Consider the following 22,588-nt stretch of genomic DNA (forward strand, 5'->3'; position numbering starts at 1 on the left):
CATGATGTTTCCATTCATGTGGTTTTAAAGTTTAGCCTTCCCAGAGATCCATTAATTATACAGACTGATAAAAATGTTTTAACACTTTAGAGAAACAGTTGCTTTTTATGCAGAGGACAAAACTGCATACGTCTGGATCTCAATTATTTACTGTGTCATTAACAACAAGCAAAACAATACATGTTTCAGATAGCCATTTATTTTTTGGGACTTGTTGCACTATACACAGAACTTGAACACTGGTATGTCTAAATGGAACCATTTTACAGTCATCATTAATGTCTGACAAAACAAAACATTAATTGAATGAAAATATATTTAGCTGGAAAATGTACAACTGCAAATAAATATTGATAATGCATTAGAACAAAATGTATAAAGTAAACCTATATTATATGACAAGTCAGAATTGTGTCACTTGTAAGAGAAGTGACACACATTTGAGCGTCCTCCATATGAACGACCTGAATATTTTCTGTAGACAAACTTGAAGCAACATAACAATATCCTTTTTTTTATTTTCATGCCAGCAATTCAACTGGCACCTTAATTGTGTTGTTTTTGTTAAATGGGGAATACTCATCATACATCATTGCACCAAGTACAATCTGTCCCTTTGAGGAAAATAAAACATGATTTCATATGCAGCCAAATTGAAATGCAAAAAAAACAGCACTTAGGAATACTAAATGCCCCAAAGTAATTTAGTATTAAAAGAAAAATGTAAATAAGAGACCCAAGTTTTGAAGCATTAAAACAAGGTTTGACTTCTTATGCTGTAATAATTTCTTTTTTAAAAAGGTTGAAATTTTGTGTATTGTTGTGTAAATCGTCAAAATATTAACAATGCTGTAATTTCCATCAGTGTTAAGTGCACACATACACATGGGGGTATCCAAGTCATTTAGCATGGCTTAGTTTGTGATGTTATATTTGTTTTATATCAGCTAACTAAGTTGGCGCACAGGAAGTGTAACAAAATGACATTGTTTGGGGGAAACGAGCCTTGGTCTTTTAGGGTCACTTATCAGAACAAAATCACAAACTATTGCTAGCAAACAGGAAATGACTTTCACTGAGTGCAAAAAGTGTAGTATACACAAAAAAGAGTGAGAGAGAGAAAAGGCCATTGGCAGTGACAATACAAAGTTGTAGCAGGTTTTATGGATATTGTCCAAAAATATATACTATTCAGGATGGATATGTACAAAACAACAACAAAATTAAACATAAAATATAACTGAAGAACTCAAATCTATTTTTCACTTAAACAGGAACACAGAAATAAAGAATAAATAAAAATGTTTCCATTGAAGACACATTTTGAAATCATATGTCAAAATTCACAGCAGGTGTAACAAATTGCACATAAAACGCTTTCCAAAAATGGCAGGTCTCATGAGAAATACGTAAGTAGGATCTGGTACAAAAAGTAATGCTTGGCCACTTGTAGAAACTCATACATGTTCAGTTTCTTTGGACAACAATCCTTTTTTATTCAAATTATTCTTTGAAAGAACTTCCGTTTTGTGGAGATCTATCGCATGCACACAGAGCTCACGCATGCACTATTGCTAATTTTTTAGATTATACTATAACATTTTGTACCATTTCCTGCTAAATTCTCATTACAAGATGTTCCCTTCATATTTCTGTATGGGTAGAAATTCGCAAACCTACTGCTCTAAACACCTCCAAAAAAAAAAGTACCTGTGAATGGCATCTGACAGAAACATGAAGGGGTCAATGAGAGGTTGCCACCATCTGCTCTAGTTGGCCTTAAGACAGTTTTAACAGGCAGCATGCAAAAGTAAGTTTTCACTTTTTTCCCTGCAATGATAAAACCGACATTACAAAATTAAAATTTTAACAACCTTGAGTATATTATGGTGAGAAGCTTGATGATTGACGGCTACTTCTCTCAGTATATATACTTACACATACGTGTCAATTTTTATGATGGACACACAAAGACAAAGCAGCCTGGCCTGGGATGATCATCCAAAATTCCAATCTTTGACCAAGAACAGAATAATTCCAACAATTCCATATCCCCGTGAGAGCCGTCTAGCCTGGCCTTTTGTCCAATGTTGTTCCTAATCAAGAGTCTTCTATTGACCATGTAAGCGTTAAAAAAAAATGGAAAAAAAATCACTGTAACGGTGAAGACAAGATGTTATAGGTTCTCCTTCAAGCAGTGCCATCATTGTTGTTCTAGTTCACCATACAATGCAGAGGGTGCATACGTCCAACCATAGGAGGAGTGTGCACATGATTCATTAATGTTACCTACCTCTGTCACTGACTTTCTGACATTTACAGACCCCTTTGTCTTCTCTAAAGGCGCGAAAACTATTTCATCCACTCTCATTGTGGCCTTGGGACTTTTTTTTCTTTTGTAAAGAGGAGGGCAGTGCTACTGGATGTGACACGCCGTGGAAGGAGAAGCTTGGCAGCACATGCAGGTCGGATTAACCGCTTTGGGGGGAATCAAATCCAGGTCTTCATCATCTGGAATCTCATCCAGTCGGTAACCATCCTTCAGGAGCTGGATGTTGAGGTCCTGGTTGATTTGCTGCAGTAAAAAGAAGTAGGAATTGAATCATGACCTTCGATAAAAATGGTGGAATGTTCATATTTTTCAGAGATTTTTAAAGGCAATTTAGCATATTTTCATAGAAATGTACAATACAATGGTAACATTAGACAGTAGTAAGAAAGTGTGTTGAAAGGAATTGATAACTAGAAATGAAAAGCGGTAGACAAACACAATGTGCAGGTATCCCACCACTCCAGCCCCATCCACAGCCGATTAGGCAAATGGTACGGTCAGCGTCATTCTGGTCAAGGACTAAAAAGATGATGGGATATTGATGGCCAGGAGGTGATGCTTGTTCACCAGGTGATGCGGGTGTGACAATACATGAACTTAAATATAATGTTTGTATAGATACCTGGTCCCTCAGACATCTCACCTCGGCTGAGGAGTATCCTGATGACGAGTACCTGGACATGTCGAAGTCATCATCACTGCAAATCAGACGGACATCTTAGAAAATCCGGGGTTTCACTCTTTATCCACAGTGTCATTCAGATAGAAATTTATTTGCTCTTGTTTGTACTGTAATCCCTCGAATGTTGCGGTTAATGTAGACCAGACATGGCCGCAATAATCGAAAAACGGCGAATTAGAGTCACCCCTATTATAACCACCGTTTTTTTTGTCTTCAGTGCCGAGTCCTAGTAGCAAGAGGGGCTTCTGCTTATGAGTTTCAGCGTGTATTTTCATATATTTATGAATTTAAAAATAATTAATAATTAATAGCAGGAAAAAAAACGCGAAGAAGTGAATTTGCGATAAGTGAAGTCGCGATAATTGAGGGAAGACTGTATACAGGATTGGCATTGTATATATTGCATACAGTATTTGGTAAACAAAACAGTAGTGGCACTTGCATATAATTGCACTTGTTATACGGCAAAAATATGTGCAGGATTAAAATTGTGCAATGCAGTAAACTCAAACAGCAGTCTAAATAAAATAAATATTTGTGAATTCATAGATTACTTTACCTTCTCTTCAATCTTCTAGATGTCTTCATGTTGTAACATTGATGATATGCAATTTTCACATTACGATAACACATCACAGACTTCTTTAATCGCATTTGTATTCTCTATCTTAGTAACCACTGTCAATTGAAGATGCATTCCCTTGCATAGGTAATGTAGACTTTCTAATTTCATACAGTAAACCTTTTTACACTATCCTGTTTGACAGACCTGTATGATTTAGTGAAAGGTCATCCATTGGGACATGTTTGTCCAACACAAACAATTTCCAAAAGTCGTCGCTCCATCAGAACTGCTTTTTTCTCTCCAAATCAATACCCCACTATCCTCAAATCCCACACCCAAGGAGAGGCTTTGCCCCCTTTTTGGAACCCTACTGTTTCAACTCTCTCAAGTGGATTCATGGCTTAATGTAACTAGGTGACGCAACAAATCCCTCACTCATCTCTTAGGTCATGATTGTTCTACAGATGGGTTTTGTATTTTCATATGAATTACCGGAGTTGAGGAATTAGTTCATACCTGTCGGTGTCCAGTGCTACAAGGGGCTTCTCATCTGGGCTCTGGTCTAACGAAGAATAGCCTTTATTGGGCACAACCAACCTGGACACAATCAAAGAACAACATGTAGAAGCCATTTTTAACAATGTGTTTGTTATATGTAGGCCTTCTGCATCAGTGGCAATATTGTCAGAGTCTAGGCTATACGTAACAATATACATTGGCATGGAATACTATTTGCCCACATCTCAAATTCTTAATTCTTGCATGTTTTTTTTTTCATTTAATGCTTAGGATTGTAAAATAAATTCAAATAAAAGATAAAGATAAGTTATGAATGGAAATGGAATTGCCCTGCAATCTAATCAATAAATAAACTTATTTGAATTAGGGAACATCTTTCATTTAAGTCTATAGATGAATAATGCCATATTCAGAATACAAATCATAGTATTGTTTTCCATGCTATGAGAAGCTTTGGTGAAAATAGGGACCAAAGTTACTCACAGTCAGAGGAAAATACAATAACGAAAAAGTCCCTTTATATCCTGTAAATACTCTTACCCGTTATGCATACCATACAGAAGATGTAGGATACTTGATGGCAAGGAAAGTCTGAATGTAAACACATTACCGTATATTGTTTTTCCAAACAGCTGCTCGTAAGAGGTGTAAAAGAATTGTTATTTGCTGTATCTGGAAATTCTAGGAGGAAAAAGTGGGATAAATCTGTAACCGTAAGACTGCAGAAGTCTAGGATTAGCAGTCTGCCTTCGAGTGTTTGTCATCAAACCACTCGGTAGCCTTCCATATATTTCTACTAATCCAGCAGGGAGTGGGTGGAATTACACAGAGCCTGTTGTCGATACTGTGTGTTACACAAGCATTATGCGCGGTTTGTGTTGCCATTCACTCACACAGAACACAAAAAACACCTTTGTTATTGCACTATTGTCTTTGTAGCATTACGAAGTCAGAAGACATCCCTCCAAAAGGCTAGATGCAAATCTATTATGCATTTGTGAATGTCATTCAAGCATAAGTGGTGTAATCTGTATTCAAGGGAGACTTCAACACCGATACTGAAAGGAACTCGTTACCTTGTCCTAGCATTCTTCTTAGGTTGCTGATTGACAGGACTACCCACAGTGCCATTCTTCACTGATCCTTTCCTGGCAAGATCCCTCTGTTTCTCTGGGTAACCACAGGATGTGAGATCATCAGTAAACTGCAACATGGCTGATTGTGATGAATGGGTTTGTGTTATAAACCACAATGATAAAAAAACAACTTTTCCCACAGGATTTAGCACCTTTTTAACTTTGCCCAATTATAGTTACATTTTCCTGAAAACTGCTTACTTGTCAAATCTAACACTGTAATGATTTCAAATGAATTGTACTGTGTAGGTGATGATACCTATTTGGACTTGCAGTGGGGAGGGCTTGTAGTTTACAGCTACTGTCTCTCCTTTGACATCTGGGTCAGCTTCTGAGTTGGAGGAGGCTGCTGGATCCTGGAAAAATGACGGCAAAGTAAGTCATTTTGGTCAATTGTACTAGGACCCACATTGGTCATTCATCCTGGTGCACCCTTAAAGTGACAAACTTTGCCCAAAAGACAAAAAGCCTGCAAAATCAACAATCTTTAGATGCTATTCATGTCCAACACGCCAGCAGTAATTGCCGGCTGAAAACTATGACGGCGTGGTGTGCAACGTCAATAGGCTCGAGTGTTCTGCATATACGCTCCTGGCTCTGGTTCATTCGGCGCGATCGCTGATGGCATAGAAAGGAGGCCGTGGGAGAACAGAGGGGGCTCCTGTTCTAGCTTGGGCGTCAACAGATTGACGAGAGGGGAGCAGAGTCGAGCTTGGCCTGCCCTACTAAGAGAGTTACACATTATATTCATTCTAAGGCCATCCACTGTTGCAAACAGGAGAGGAGCGACATCACAGGGGACATGGGTGGAGACTGCCAGGCAGTTGGCAAGCAAATGCACAACCTTTACTTTGGTGTTTGATCGATGTGTCAAGAAATGACCTAGTCAATCCTAGTTATCTTTGGAAAACAAAATATTGGCTTATTGTGAGACTGAAGGAATGAGAGAAGTACAGAAATCAAGCACATTCTACAATGTGTAGTCATGTCAAAAATTCCAACGGAAACGTTTGTGATAGAAAATAAATAAATCATCATCGGAATCATTCAATCAACCCATAAATTATACATGTAAGTTAATTAGTATTAGAGTTATGTCACGTCGGCCGAATACTTTTAACCCTCTATGCATATAATGATTTAGTCATGAACACTAAATGACAATTATTTTAAGTAATTAATAACAAGTCTCTTTGGTTTCTTAAAGAGAATTTATGCCTGCATCATACAAATGTATGAATTACGCAATTTTGAAAACTTAAAATACAAAGTGTAATGAAAGGTTGCATGCATTGCCCAAGAAAACTATATTTATAACGTGATGTACAAGATGTATACTACATATGCATACTACATATAGAATATACCTTCTATATTTAGATAGAATGAAAATAAAATACGGCCTGCTGGCATGGTTATTGAAATATTGCAGATCCTATTGAACACCCACTTTAACACAATCTCCCAATGTATCTGTTTCATTATCCTGATCCTCTTTTATTGCATTCTCTGATGATGCCAGCGCCACGAGGCTGCTGACGCAGCATGGAGTCTACAGCGCTACAAGCCGGATTACACATCATGTCTTCATGGCTTCCCTGCGGCCAATAGCAGTGAGGCCTGACTAATCGGGTGCCATGAATGAAAATAGCAACTGTTCTTTTACATTATCCACGACAATCGACACTGAAATCTGTCCAATAGGGATCTAAATTCCAGCAATGCGGTTCTTTCCATTCAAATGATTAGGATGCAGCCTCCATCTTAAAGTTTAAAATCTTTCTTTTTTTATAATGCTTGACGTTGTGCCATAATAGCAACATACACTGAGGATGTACTCTGTGTGTGGGGGTAAGGATGAGGGGGCAGGTGTCATGTTAATTAATTCGAAGTGGTTAGCATTACAAAGGCCTTGCCATATGCGCCACTAACACAGAGAATGTAAAAAGGGTAAGTGAGTGACCACCCCAATAAAATGACAAAAACACTGATACTTGAAAGCTAAACAGCTACTGCTCGTGTATAATATAATGAAAGGTCTGAAAATTGACACTTCCCTAAAATATATATTTTTTTATTACTGTTTTATGATGCCTAAGAATAGGGACTACTTTTAACACTGCAGGTCAAATCCGACTTCATCTGCCCATATGCTGACATTTTCAAATCCGACCTAAGCCTTTTTAACACATGGATGTAATTCCAATATTTATCATCCGAACTATACACAATCAAGAAGAAAAATATCTCACTACTGTTCAACAAAACAACAACACACGTAACCAATCAAAGGTGCAAAAAATGTATTTTGCTTCTTGATACCACTAAAAAAAATGTGGGTTGGCGATTGAAACTTCTGGTAGGGACCATATTTACCTCTGTAACCACAATATGTCACACTAGTAACAGTCTACATGCTTATGGTCTCATTGAAGCGTATCCTTGACCCTCTATAAAACAGCTAGACAAAAATACTAGAAATTCAAAAATCAAATTTGGGCGTCACACCCTTTAGTGGAAAGCTCCCTAAAAACAGAAAATGGAGGAGGGTTCAGCTATTGAGGTTATGTTCCAATAAAATATTCACAATAAGCACTCACTCAACCGTGGACATTTACTGCATAATTAAATAATTTGTTGGGTGTGATAGAGTGTCTTCAGCAAAATTTGGCCAGGGCTTGTATACAGGAAATGACTATTAGATGATGAGCTCCAAACCACTGATTTCAGAACATTGAACCATGACGTGTCATCGGGTGTGACTGGGAAATTTTGCTTCCCCTACTTGGTCCTACATTGAATTACCTCTAAATAAAATAGTATTGTAAATCTGTCAGGCAGAGCCATTCCACTAGATGGGAGAAGCCAGTGTAACGACCATTATATCCACCATTTTGGGCAGATTATTCTCTTGTGTAAAAGCTTTTGCTCAGTAAATGTTGGGAAATGCTGTCCTGTAAGTGTTCAGATTCTCGTGACTTCCTGATGCTATATCTGAATATGACATTTAAAAAAATATAGAAGCCTTCCCAGCGTTGCAGCAGACTAGAAGAGACCGGAGCTCCTCTTCATTATGTAGGGTTGCGTCCATATAACCCGTCACAAAATGACAACATGTGAAAGTGAGGATCAAGTTACGTTAAATGTAATAACTGGGTAACTAGCGTTGGTTTTAAAAGGGCGTGATTTAGTCCTAAGGCTCGGATAATGCGTTGTTTACTAGCTCGCTCTCATCCTAGGAGGGGCGAGATTTGGCAGAGATGCTCTTATTCGTTTATCAATCTGACGTTATCCTTTCTCCCATCCCATATATCACTACTACAGATAAACACCAATGCCCTCGAGTGGCAGGATAGCTAAGACAAAAAGTAGAAAACAGTATTTCCAATCGTAGTCAATGGGCCGATTAGCATATAGTACGTGTGCTCGCTTACCAAAGGTTGCGTTTCTCCGTTGACTGGAGGCACTTGGAACCTGTCGATTTCTTCCATCATTTTTAACACAACGTTAATGCAAAGGTTCGGTACTGACAAAAAAAATCACGGTTTGCGTCTAAGTGTCCCGATTGGAGATGTTCCGTTCCAGCATTATGGCAGTTCTTTTTCTTCCATCCCAACAGAGGTGACTCGACAGCAAAACAGCAGCACCGCCTAACTTCCGGGTTCATTAAATATTCATGAGCATCTCCTCCTATCAGGGGCAACATCATTCGCCACTGTGCACTGAAGCAAAAGCGTGCCTCTTATATTGACATATTTACTTGACAAAAATTCATTCTGGACTTTTTTTCCAATGTAACAAAGCTCAATTATATAAATTGCCTAAACAGCTCTGTTTGCGGGAATGGTTGTCCGATTCAGGGTGTTCTTAGTTAGCTGGGGTAGGCTCCAGCACCCCACGCGATCCTTGTGAAGATAAGCGGTTCAGAAAATGAATGAATGAAAGTTTAATTGTGAAAAAAATGTTGAAAATATTTCATGTGAAAAATATTTTTGTTATCTGTAATCTCTAGGCCAAAAATATACTAGTCAGGTTAGGGCTCACTTCATATCTATTTGCATTGAATATGGCCCATAACTCCATTTTAGTTAGACATCCCTACACCAAACAATTAAATCAAAAAATAAATAAATAATAAAAAATAGTTGAAACTTCATTTACTACTTAATCATCCTTACTTTCCCTGCATTTAACAACACCAGATGTCCAATAATTCGCACTGTCAGTGGCAGACAATGAGTCAAATACAGGGTTTCTATGGTTCTCTGAAGGAAAGCCACACTACCATCTGGCATGTGACAAACACAAGTTTGAAACCACCCAAATGGGTACTTTCTGGAAAAATGTTTATACAAAAAAATGGGATTTTTTTTTTTAAATTTACAATATCTTTTGTTATTATTAATGGTTTGAAACATCAACCAGAATAATATAAGATTTAGAAACAAACATTCTCACTGTTGTATTGAAATTTTCTCTGCAAACTGTCTTGCAAATGATTTTATTGCATTTTCAGTGTTTATGAAGATCAGTGTTGCTATAATTTTCTGGCAGGGTGCAGAGCGAGCCTCCTTGAAGTATGCAAAATGAAATAAAAATGGTGCCTCTAAATTCTATTTGGTTGTGTGTGGCTTTTTGTGCTTGATGTGTTCACTACTGGGATAAATGGGCACAAAAGTGACATATGCATAATGGAATCGTAGTAATTTTAGGATACTTGTTTCAGTTTAGTACTACTACTACTAGAAGTACTATCCACTGGTGGCAGTAATGCACACCAAGTTTGTTTGAAAGCTGCCAGACAGAGAATCGAGGAAGCTCTTTCAGGACTAATGGTTGTCTAGGCAACCGGTACACAACAGGCAAGACAACCCTGTTTGTACATGTTTTACCTTTCCTTTGAAGTTTTGTTCAAAGGTTGACTCTTTTGACGATGCCGACCAATCATGTTGCAACACCTGGAAAAAAGGTAAAATAGATCCAAATAGCTGTCATGCAAAACAGTTAATGAGCGATTGGTTGCAACTAGTATTGTTTATGACTATACCAATGTTTTTGGGTTAATACTTTGCATAAATGTAACATCCGAATACTGTATTATTTTTTCTTGTCTCTCAAACTCAATTAATTAGAAGGTGCCTGGTGCAAAGTTGCAAAAAAGTATCAATAAGAGAAAGGTAAGTTACATTTACACGCTTAAAATGTTTCTTGCATGTTCATTATCTTGGTTAATGAAATGGTAAAAGACAAAATATCGCAGAACTGCATTCAACTGTCCAGGATGAGGAAGATGACTATGCTGATTATAGCTGGGAAGAAAGGGCTCATGGCAAAGTTGTTAAACCTGCTGATCAGCTGGACCTTACTGATGCTGTGAGAAAACAGAAATGTCATTTATCATCATTTATACATCATTAGTTAAACCATTACATTACTCAGTGGTGTTTAATCTGTTTAACTCTGTCTTAATATAATAGGAGCTAAAAGAGGAAGTCACAAGGATACTGACAGCCAAAAATCCACACGCCGCACAAAATATTGTCCGATACAGCTTCAAGGTAAGATAAATAGAGCACCCAGAGTCCTCTATGAACATATCTGAAATCTGTATACCAATCCTATATATTTACCTTTCACATACATCAAGTTTTGTGCTTTTTCACCCCGGTAATCAATTGATTTCAATAAAAAAATTTGTCTCAAAATGCATTTATTGTCAAAGTACTACAGCAAATATGATCAAATCCGATTATGGAAAATGGATAGGAGAGGTCAGTGACAGGTAAAATTTTAAACCGTTTTGCAATGTGCTTGAGAGCATATTTGCTCTGTGTATAATTGTTATGATGTGCTATCAATCATAACCCATCATATCATATGATATCACTAGATTCTAGTGACTAGAATCATCTCTAATATAAAAACAAGCATTGAAAAGACAAGATAACAATAAAATACATGTAATAACATGAAAATAAATTGAAAAATAGCAAGAAAAGCAAAACACCTAACTAATTACAGAAAGTAATTTCACAATGATAGTTTTCAAAGCATTCAAATAAATATAGTTGGAGTCAAAATAAGGAGCTTGAATCAGATTCACTATTCCTGTGGTTCTTTTCCAGGAAGGTGCATTCAAGCTGACCAGTGTTGTTGATCAGCTCGCTGTCCACTTTGTCTTGGATGGTTGCCTCATACATCAGGACTCGGATGAAGCTCGCAGGCTGGCAGCCAGTGAAGAACTCACTGAAGGTATTTATTGACACCTGCAAAGTCCCTATTGCAGAAAATCCTGAACTGGTCAATACTCACCAACTGTGAATTATATCAACTGCAGGCTTCTTTATTTGTGTGCTTATAGAGCAATTCATATTTTTTGCCACCAAGTGTCACTGCTAACATATCAATAGATTACATAGACAGACAGGCAGATGGACAAAAAGACTGGCTGAGAGAGTTATGAACAAGCAAATGTTGTTTGTGCCTAGAGACATCAACACTTGAGAATGGAGCAGAATCTGGTGAGGAGAAATCAGAAATATTGGTAATTGTATTCTTTTTTAGATTAGATTAGATAACTTTATTCTTCCCGTATTCGGGAAATTTCACAAAATTCTGCTGTTGCATATTTGTTGAGAAATATCTATTCACATGCAGTAATTGGACGAAATTGAAATCAGTGTTTTTTTTGCTGGGTCAACAATGTGAGCTACAACAGTATTTGGGTTTTCTATTTAGGATGCATTTGGTGATGGAGGGGAGGAGGAGGATGTTGGTGAAGATGATAGACCAGACAGTGTTGCCTCGAAATCAAACAATCACGAGCCCAAATGCACAAACCAGTTCAATTTCATCGAGAGAGCCTCCCAAACACTCAATAATGCACTTCGGGTAGGGAAAAAAGTCAATAAAATGTGTAATTACAACCCTACCTTTCACATAACATACCTGGAATTAAACATTGTGTAAATGGCAATTCTTCATTCTTAAAATGTTGTTTTCATGCAGGACAGAAGCTGCCAGACGGTACCGCCACCGCGCTGCAACTACTCGGCCACCGCCAGTCAGGTAGTGGACTCTTTATTCCCGCGGCAGAGGAAAATGATTACAGATGCTTGAAAAATCTTCTTTTTGTCTCTTCAGTGGGAGATATATGATGCGTACACAGAGGAGTTGCAGAAACAAGAGATGAAAAAAGAGAAGCAGAGAGCCTTGCATCCAAAGAAAGATGGTGACAAAAATAAAAAGAAAATAGTACTTCATGAAACTCCGGTACCTAACCTTACTTACTTGCATGCCTTCTATTTAACGACCTTCTTTTTACTATACCAAAGTTGGTTTTCAAATGTTCAGCCACATATACATATATGACTCAAGCATAAAAAAATGCTCTCTGGGAAGTTCTGTTTGCTCATTCTGCAACAGAAAATTCACATTCTTTATTGGCTAGGCACATTTCATTGCCAATTAAGTTTAGTTTTATCTCGATAGAGTGATGAGATCACCAAAATTGCAACGGCAGTCACACTGTTGGAACGAATGGTCAATCAGAATACATGTAACGACATAGCACAAGGTATGTTTATTGTTTTTCTGAATCCAGATTCTGGAATTAATCCGTCCCGCTAATAGTTACACATTTTTTTCCTTGTATGCTCTTTCAGATTTCAAATATTTTGAAGATGCAGCAGATGAATTTCAGGAACAGGAAGGTACTCTACTTCCTTTGTGGAAGTTCCAGTATGACAAAGCCAAAATGATGTGCGTGACGGCACTCTGCTGGTGCGTTTGCCTATAGAAAATACAAGTCGACCATTTATAAAAGCGCAAAATGAATAATGTTTGCTTCGTATTTTTGCAGGAATGAGAAATACCCCGATCTTTTTGGTGTAGGATTGGGTTCTTGTAAGTCAATGATGTGAAAAAAGACATTTTCTGTATTTCCTGAGAAGCATACCATACATGTTTATTGGTCAACGTGAATAAATATATCCTTCGTCCAGATGACTTCAGCAAACAGGGTCGTGGGATGCTCCTCTTCTACACGTTGAAAAACTCTTCCTACCCCGAGCACATCTTCTCGACCAGTTCTGGTGTCCTGAGCCTTGACATTCATAAGCAATATTCATACCTAGTAGCAGTTGGTTGCTATGATGGCTGCGTGTGTGTGTACAACTTGAAGAAGAAAGGTCTGGACCCTGAATATAAGAGCAATGCTAAAACTGGCAAGCACACAGAGCCAGTGTGGCAAGTGAGTTATTTTCTTCCATGAAATGAACAAATTGTCTCGTACCAAGTATGAACATTTTTTCATCTATTTAGTGCTGCATGGCGCGAGTGGTTAGCGCGTTGGCTTCACAACTCTGGGGTGCTGGGTTCAAATCCAGGTCGGTCCATCTGTGTAGAGTTTGCATGTTCTCCCTGGGCCTGTGTGGGTTTTCTCAGGGTACTCCGGTTTCCTCCCACATTCCAAAAACATGCACGGTAAGCTAATTGGACACTCCAAATTGCCCCTAGTTCTATGAGTGTGAGTGCGAATGGTTGTCCGTCTCCTTGTGCCCTGCGATCGACCAGCCACCGATTCAGGGTGTCCCCCGCCGCTGACCCGGAATCAGCTGGGATAGGTTCCAGCACCCCCCGCGACCCTAATGAGGATGAAGCGGTTCAGAAAATGAGATGAGAAGGTATTACTGCATATTGTACAAAAGGGGTTAAACTGTGAAAGGATGAGTGGTGTTGAAAATGGATTGGTACAACGCTAGCATATCACATTATATTATTATTGTATTTTGGTTTGTGGTAATTGTTTCTTTGTTTTTAAATCAGGTGCGATGGCAGAATGATGACATGGACAACAACCACTATTTCTGTTCCGTGTCCTCTGATGGGCGTGTTGTATCTTGGACACTCATAAAGGTTTCTATTATAGATAAAATATTATATATAAGTCAGTGATTAGTATCATTTACACACTCATTTGTTTGACATTTGCAAGGGAAATAACTTTTATTTGATTCAAATAATATTTTAGCTAGCTTGAAGCTCTGGTCCTCCCTTGTCATGGTACCCCAATGTGCTATTTCAAATTGGGTATAAAATGTTAATTAAATTGGAAATCCCTCACTCCATTTCAAAACTAATTACGCATTGAAATGGAATGATTCCACATTAAAACAGTTTATAACACTAGAGGGTCTCTTTTCATTTTTATGATGAGTGATTTCATACATTTGCAATAAGTTTCTCACAATGTATTTGTATGACTGCAGAATGAGCTGATCTTCACCGATGCTATCAGGATTACGATGGATGATACTGCGTCTGATGGGCCAGAGGGTTTTCAGGAGCGTAACATTGGTTGGATATTTATACATTTATCTCAATATTACATGTTATACTGCACATCAAATCTAGTATATATATATATATATATATATATATATATATATATATATATATATATATATATATATATATATATATATATATATAAATATATATATAGTGTGTGGGTGTGTAAGGGTATCTTCAAAATTATTCAAAACTGTTGGGTATTATTTTATTTTTTCATTATCAGATCAAATAAGAACTTGTTAAATCCACAATTGCATTTGTCTATGTTACATTTAAGTTCTCATTCGGACTGTTTATCAACGAGATAAAACACGGAATAAATGTCAGACTTGCTACAAAAGTATACAGCAGTGTGGGTTGAATAATTATGAGGACAAACTGTATATGGTATATAAGAACAATCTTGTCATTGCAAACTCATTCAAATGCCTAAATACCTCTCGTCTACAGTTGGAGGTAGATCCTTTGATTTCCACAAAAAGGTCGATTCTCTCTTCATTGTTGGCACTGAGGAGGGTAAAATACACAAGGTATGATCAAATACATTCCACCAATCCAAAATTAGCTTGTCTATGAACTGTTAGTAACTTGAAATACACCAGCTGTGCCCACAAACCATAAAGCTAATTTATTCTGATAGGATGCCCTTTCTTTCCGAACTGCAATCTGACCTATCAGTCTATGGGAAACTCTTAAATTTACACCTTTCACCCCCACATGATTTTATTATTCTGGTCACAATATCACAAAAACAATAATAAAAAAAGTGCAACCTGAGGAATCGACAGTTATGGGCTTATGTTATTTTCTGTTACTTACACACATTTTTTTCAGATTGTGTGGCTCTTAAAACGATATTTCAGGCTTGCAATTCTTTGCAATTCACCATTTATGTGTTGCCCCTGCCCCAGCTATTTTGGAACATTCTTTATAATGAATGAAAATGTGTATCTTCTATGTTGTGCTGTATTACGTTCAATTTTTGATGTTTAGAATACCCAATACACTCTGCCTTTTGAATGTCAGTATTTTGCATCACTTTAGGTTAATTGTGAATTTGTGATACTATTCCCTAGTGTTCAAAGAATTATTCAAGCCAGTTCTTTGAGACATATCCTGCCCACAACATGGCAGTGGATTCAGTAAAGTGGAATCCTTACCACCCAAAGGTGTTCTGCTCTTGTAGCTCGGACTGGACCATCAAAATCTGGGATCATACCGTCAAGTAAGATGAGTGATAAACAAAAGAATAACATCACTAGACAACATTTATTCTGCACATATTTGGGCTTTTTTAATACATCGGCAGCACCATGAGAATTTAACAACTGAAAAGGATTGACTGCAAAACAATGTTGTGATGTTATTCATACAATTGCTTTAGAAAATTCCTCCGGGGATTGACAAAGTATTCTGATTCAAAAAAGATCTGCCCAATGTTACTTTAACGCAGGGGTCGGGAACCTTTTTGAAAGAGAGAGCCATAAACAATTCCTATTTTCAAATGCTATTCCCTGAGAGCCATACTCACAATTTAAAAGTCAAAATACATGAAAATGTGCCAATTTTTTATTCACTTTACCACTTTTAAAGTACAAAAAGTCTTTAAATTATTTTGACAACATTGTTACGCTGTTGCTAATCAATGAATATCAATGAGTATCAATGAGAGAATAGATGCAGAAGACTCTAATGAAAAAAAAAGTCAATGCCACAGTGCCGATGTGACGTTCCTATTGGTGCATTCAGGACTCGGCTCTCTCACCACCGTTTTCCATATTTTAGCTCAGAGCCATATGCAACCATCAAAAGAGCCACATGTGGCTCCCGAACCATAGGTTCCCTACCCCTGCTTTAACGTATTGCTGGGCACCGATTCAGGCTCCAGCACCCCCTGTGATCCTTATGAGCCCGTAAAGCGATTCAGAAAATCAGATAAGAATGAGTAAAAGCCCTTGTCTGACATGTTTTCTCCAGCACCCCGGTGCTCACATTTGAGCTCAATGCACCCGTTGGTGATGTGGCCTGGGCACCATATTCCTCCACCGTCTTTGCTGCAGTCACCATAGAAGGATTGGTAAGTACTTGTGTTTCACCAAAAAAAGGTTAAAGTTGAAGATTTACTAAAGCATAGATACATACATATACTATATTCATATATATCTACACATACTATAACGTTGCAGGGTTGCAGCATATGGTGTTATATAACATTATTCATTAATTAATAATTAACCCATGACATTTTTCATTTTCTGTAGCATCAGTTTGACTTATTCAAACTGATGCTGTCTGTGATGTGTGAGGAGTTCATGTCCGGTGGCCTGAGACTTGAGAATGTGCTCTCTGCTAACACATGACTCGCAGTTTCATTTCGCGTGGAAGAATTCATCACATAACGTCTCGGTTTCATCCTTTGTGGAAGATTTTTTTCGTTTTACGGCTGAGAGTTGTAGAATTGTCATGTCGAGATGAAACATCAGTTGGTCTAAAAAAGATTATTCTGAAAATCTAATTTTGTTCCTTTTAAAGTCAGCCTTCCCTTTCTAAAGTAAGCAATGTTTTGTTTATATGTTTTTTTATCAAAGTGAGCAGGGAAAATATCAAAGTGAGTCATATGTCACAGAGCAGTTTTACGCCGCTGTAAAAAATAGAAAAATCCAATTGACTTTTTTGGGTTGTGTAGTTACATAGATCATCCCTGGGTCAAAAAAACCAAACTACAAATGTCATTTGTGTGGATCTATGAGATATTTCCACATCCTGCAAATACAAGACAGGAAATAACTTTTGCATTATCCTGAAAATGTATGTTCTCAAAATATAACTTCAATAATGTGAGAATATAGCAAGGTGGGGGGAGTAAAGTGACAGAGCAAAGAGGGTGAAGTGGAGAACATTCAGCATTTGTCTCCGAATATGTTATTCTCCTGTCAAATGTGTCAGTTGTCAGATGTGTTTTTTGTAAGGGGTTTTCAATTGTTTATGAATAGACTCTGCAAGTGCATCTGATGTATTTTTTTCTTAATTTCAGGTTCATGTTTTTGACCTGAGCATGAACAAGTATCAGGCTATCTGCCAGCAACAAGTAGTTGCAAAATCAAAATCCAAACTGACTCACATTGAGTTCAACCCCGTCCATCCCATCATCATCGTGGGAAATGACAAAGGCTCTGTTATCAGCCTGAAACTGTCCCCTAACCTCCGCAAGAAACCAAAGGTAAGAAACCTCAAGTATTATTAGCCACGTGTTTTGCATTTTTACTTTACAGCTGCTCCTGTACTCATTATGAGAATCACCAATCGATCGTTTTGTATTTCCCATTAAGGCCAATGAACGAATAACAGTGTGTACCCCAAATAAAAAATATGCGTTTCATGTTTTTCATCAGTCTAGGTTTAAACAATTAGCTGTAAAAACCATGTTGGGGGAAAAGGATGGTAAAAACGTGAGTGGGGGGAGAATCTAATGCAATGAATAAACTGTAATGTGTGGTTGTTTCTCAAAATATATTGAAAGCACATGATTGGGCCATCTTCAAGATTATTTTATTGATGATTTAAGTACGTTAAATGTATAAGTAATCACATCTCCTTGTATTTTGAGCCAACAAACGTCTCGTAATTGATTTGTGCATGTGTGTTTATGTGCAGGGGAAGAAAGGTCAAGAGCTGCCCGAGGGTCCTGAAGTGGAAATGGCTAAAATGGAGAAGCTCCTCAGTTTACTGAGGGTCTCAGACCAAAGCAGTGTGAAGTAGACTTCGTGCTCCACAGTTTTTCCGCTTAGAGCTTCTGTCATGTTTTTGCAACAAAATAAAAAAACTCACAATTTAAAATGGCACTGAGGTCTGAGCTCTACTAAAAAAAACAGTATGCGAACATATCACCAAATAAACTACTCATTTTGAATTCCAAAATGCATTTATTGGTATACTGTACTCTTCATACTAAACAGGCAAAAATAGGACGACGGTGCACTTCTGCAGTGATTCACCGAGGCAATTCGAGATGCATTATACAAGTTGATTAAGATATTGAGTGTGGGGGCGCATTCTTCTAAGTGACCAGCAAAACTAAATTAGCCTGATAGATGAAACATCCTATGATATTAATTGACTTGCATTTGCAGTCCAGGGCTGCATTCCAGAAATGAGGCAAGATTTGTGAAATCTATGTACATTACAGGAAGAGCTTTGCTTTGAATTATGATTTTGCTAGTTGGTTGTGACACTTCAGTTCAGTCAAGTACCACTTAATGCCCCTCCGACATCTTGCTGTGCCCACATGCAGCACTCTGTCCATTATTTTTGCTCCTGAGGTTTTTATAGGGGGTTCTGCTTGGGCACATTGATGTTGGAACAAAACAAAAACATTTAAATGTTTTTGTAAAATGAAAAAAATAATAATTTGGTGCGGAGTTAACCATTGCAAAAATGAGATCCCAAAGTTTTTGTTTATCTGATTTTCAGCATACCCTACCAGTCATTATATTCGGGTTAGCGGGGCATCATGCATGGTATAAGTAGATGACAGTGTTTGCAAAAGAATGATTGGCATGAAGAAGTGCATCCCAACTGATGCATAAGTTTCCTTTTGGAATCCAAATGTTAAAATCTAAAATTTGGATGACAAACTATAAAACAAAATACTCCTAAAGTGTGGAACAAGTAAATTGATTCAAATTGAAATGTTGCAACTGGAAAATCTATTTTCAAAAATGCTCTTGTATTGATTGAAAAATGAAGAATAAGTTACTTTTGAAAGGAATCGTACATGTTTACATAGGGTACTATTATAGCCATTATCGGATCATTATGTAAGGATTTGTGGCGCATAGATTGCTGGGATTTATGAGTGACAATAACACAGGGACAGGTTTGTCCCCTGTTGTCAGCAATATGCTGAGATGAAATGACATACTATATTTAGAAGCCACCTACAGAAGTCATTTTCCTCACTTTTTGTGCATTCGACTTCAGATTCTATACATCATAGTTATTTTCATTCAAAGCGTCTGGTTGTGTGAATTTTCATCCATAAGTTTTAGCTTTTCGTGTGTCCCAATTCTTCATTTCTCTCTGCTACATGTGGCTCCTCTCGCTGGAGTCAAGAAGTCAGGAGATATTTCTTATTTAGAGACCTGCTCTCTCTTTCACCGGGAGTCAAAACCATCAGTCTGTCTGGGCTGGAAGGGACCCGGCAGGCTCGGTAAAGGACAAGACACAGGAGGAGAAGGAAGATTGCAGCAAACGTGTTACACACAATGGCCACCAATGCCGCTGTAGACAGCACTGGCACATTCTCTTTGGACTCCATAGTGGGGCTTCAGTGTCTGTTTGAACTTTGGGTAGAATCCATAATGTCTTCAGTAATCAGAGAGAGGCTAAGTGTCTTTGAGTTTGCTTTTGGCTGGGTCCGTTGTGCATTGATCAGATAATTAAACGATCGGGAAAGTTGGCTTTTGTTATTTTGGGGTTACAAAACACCTGAACTACATGTCCTCAAATGAGGAAAATGTTTCCTTGTGGGATTGATTCCATAGAGGCGCCGACAAAATGCTGTAACGGAGGATTGAGTCTGGAGAAAGCAGAAAAGGAAATCAGAATATAGGTTGGTTTTATTCACAACAATAAACTTTTTAAAAAACGTGTTGAATGTTAAAACATCAAAGCAGACTACATTGATGTGCAAGTATTGTTTAACCTAAGTATATTCAATTGAATACACTGAAGAAAAGGAAAAAATGATATTTTTTTGTTTGTTTTAGTGATTGTAAAATATTCATAATATAGGTGTTTTTCAAATGTAGCAAAATTAATGGCACTTTATCCAACAAAGTTATTCAACACACCATTTTGACATTGATATATTAGAGTAAAGCTAAATGAGTTAACACCATGCATAAGACAAAATGCAAATCCAGGTCGATCCACCGGTGTGGAGTTTGCATGTTCTCCCGGGCCTGCGTGGGTTTTCTCCGGGAACTCCGCTTTCCTCCCACATTCCAAAGACATGCATGGTAGGCTGATTAGACACTCTAAATTGCCCCTATGTATGAGTCTGAACGTGAATGGTTGTTTGTCTCCTCGTGCCCTGTGATTGGCTGGCCACACCGATTCAGGGTGTCACCCGCCTCTAGCCCGAAGTCAGCTGGGATAGGCTCCAGCACCCCCGCCACCCTTACAAGGATAAAGCGATTCAGAAAATGAGATGAGAACTGGTGTTTCTATTTGTGAGTGCACACCATAACTTCCACATGGCTAATTTGGCAGTAGTATTAACCAGACACAAACAAAACAAAGTCCAATTACACTCTAATTATAGAAACAACGACAGCTGTGTAAATTTCACTGATTAGGTACCACCACATGTCGTTTTGATTCAAGGCCTTGTTTATTATCACTGCTTCCCCGTTCTCTAGGGAAAGGCATTCTTTTATTTAGCCGTACTTGAATAAGGCATCTTAAATTGGAGTGGTGTTTAACCCCTTCAAGGACAGTGGTCACAGCAGAGATTAGTTCTGATCTTGCCTTTACAGTAATAAAAAACATTTCATAAAATTGACTAGGTATGTATCAACAAAAAAATAGCCATGTAAAAAAATATCTAGTAGCACCAAGATAAAGTTTGCTCTCGATTTTATTAAGGTTACTCTGTATAAGTAAACTGTTCTTGTAGCATTACATGTATTCTATCCCAATGAAAAGCATTGAAGCTGTTTTTCCAAACTAGAAAGATACTACATCCTAACTATGATCATGCATTTTTATCCTTCTGTCATCATAAAAGTGCATTGATGTAACAAAATAATAGTTCCAGACTCACCCATTTGCTGACGTTTCAGTCTACGCTGTGTTCACATGAATCCAAGTGCTCTTCCCTAGCCTTTCAGGAGCTTATCACTTGTGTCTGTTGCCCCCCGCCCTCTCCATCTGTTCATCAAACACAATCAAAGATGAGGCAGCACTGCTTGAGGACTTCTGTGATAGGAGAGACAACAGAGCGTGTGAGAAAAACAGCGACAGAGTGAGCGAGAGAATGGAAGAGAGGGGGATGCGGGGCTGAGTTAAGAGTTAGTGGGTGTCAGCATGATATCAAGCGTAAAAAGAAAGGGGAACAGTTTGGATGCAATTACATCAGGATCTTGCTGCAGCACAGGGGGTGTTGTTATGGCCAACAAGCACATTGCAGTGCAGGGGGCTGACCAGACAACTTCAGTACAGTTAGAGCATGTCTTCTGCGAAACTGATGACAAAAGAATCTGTGTCACAATCACAATCTCCTCACTGCTATTACACATAAAGACAAGAAGATGCAACTTCCATCTTTTGTTGCAAGCTGGCCAAGCAAAAAAAACCTCATTTTTTTATTTCTCTTGTTCAGGGGGATTGGACCTAACCGGGATTGACATGGGCTGATCACCAATCACCAGGCACGTACAGACAAACCAACCATTGACACTCAGTCATCCTGTCACTGAAGAGGAACTGAACCCACGCTGCCAGACAAGTCCTACACTATGAGTGCCGCCTGACTCATCCATTCCAAATCATTGATCCCTCTCTGGGAGTTGACTAACCTGACACAACAGATGAGATGGATGGCTCCCAAAAAAAGACAAAAATGGTGCCAGTACAGTACCACTAGAGCGTTGTTGCTTGGACATATAGTAATATGGCATTTCATGATCACATACGAGTAATGTGTGCACAATGACAGCAGAGTCTTCGCTTCATGATTTAAGTGATGGAACCAATATTTGACAAAAAATTGCATCCAAATAGTCTATCTAGCACTTATCCTCACTAAGTTCGTAGTGGGGCAGCCCGGCGGCTTGAGTGGTTGGCACATCGGTCTCACAGCTCTGCGGTCTTGGGTTCAAATCCTGGTCGGTCCACCTGTGTAGCGTTTGCATGTTCTCCCTGGGCCTTCGTGGGATTTCTCCGGGTACCACGGTTTCCTTCCACATTCCAAAGACATGCATGGTAGGCTGATTGGA

General features: G+C 38.2%; 2 protein-coding genes across 4 annotated transcripts; one reads left to right on the forward strand and one right to left on the reverse strand.

The window, feature by feature from the left end:
* Positions 1 to 179: 179 nt before the first annotated feature.
* On the reverse strand, positions 180 to 8,911 carry fam219aa (family with sequence similarity 219 member Aa). 2 transcript variants are annotated; one of them, XM_077603589.1, is made up of 6 exons: positions 8,669 to 8,911; positions 5,494 to 5,590; positions 5,175 to 5,268; positions 4,096 to 4,176; positions 2,955 to 3,030; positions 180 to 2,575 (listed from the first exon to the last, which is right to left on the reverse strand). In XM_077603589.1, exons 1-6 carry the CDS (start codon positions 8,726 to 8,728, stop codon positions 2,417 to 2,419), a joined length of 567 nt encoding a protein of 188 aa, XP_077459715.1. In that variant the 5' UTR covers positions 8,729 to 8,911; the 3' UTR covers positions 180 to 2,416. The 2 variants fall into 2 exon arrangements, with proteins under 2 accessions (XP_077459715.1, XP_077459716.1); XM_077603590.1 differs by having other exon boundaries at positions 2,976 to 3,030; positions 8,669 to 8,909.
* Positions 8,912 to 10,074: 1,163 nt separating this feature from the next.
* dnai1.2 (dynein, axonemal, intermediate chain 1, paralog 2) lies at positions 10,075 to 18,506 on the forward strand. Of its 2 annotated transcripts, XM_077602865.1 has the most exons (20): positions 10,075 to 10,203; positions 10,367 to 10,411; positions 10,515 to 10,607; positions 10,712 to 10,792; positions 11,360 to 11,486; positions 11,723 to 11,778; positions 11,973 to 12,125; positions 12,243 to 12,302; positions 12,378 to 12,506; positions 12,726 to 12,810; positions 12,899 to 13,016; positions 13,096 to 13,139; positions 13,238 to 13,485; positions 14,061 to 14,150; positions 14,504 to 14,591; positions 15,039 to 15,118; positions 15,665 to 15,813; positions 16,566 to 16,665; positions 17,623 to 17,808; positions 18,243 to 18,506. In XM_077602865.1, the coding sequence occupies exons 1-20, from the start codon at positions 10,168 to 10,170 to the stop codon at positions 18,345 to 18,347; spliced, it is 2,073 nt and encodes a 690-aa protein (XP_077458991.1). In that variant the 5' UTR covers positions 10,075 to 10,167; the 3' UTR covers positions 18,348 to 18,506. The 2 variants fall into 2 exon arrangements, with proteins under 2 accessions (XP_077458991.1, XP_077458992.1); XM_077602866.1 differs by lacking the exons at positions 10,075 to 10,203; positions 10,367 to 10,411; positions 10,515 to 10,607; positions 10,712 to 10,792 and having other exon boundaries at positions 11,453 to 11,486; positions 12,248 to 12,302.
* The last annotated feature ends 4,082 nt before the right edge of the window (positions 18,507 to 22,588 follow it).

The sequence above is a fragment of the Stigmatopora argus genome, chromosome 6 (assembly GCF_051989625.1).
Source record: "Stigmatopora argus isolate UIUO_Sarg chromosome 6, RoL_Sarg_1.0, whole genome shotgun sequence".
Taxonomy (NCBI): domain Eukaryota; kingdom Metazoa; phylum Chordata; class Actinopteri; order Syngnathiformes; family Syngnathidae; genus Stigmatopora; species Stigmatopora argus.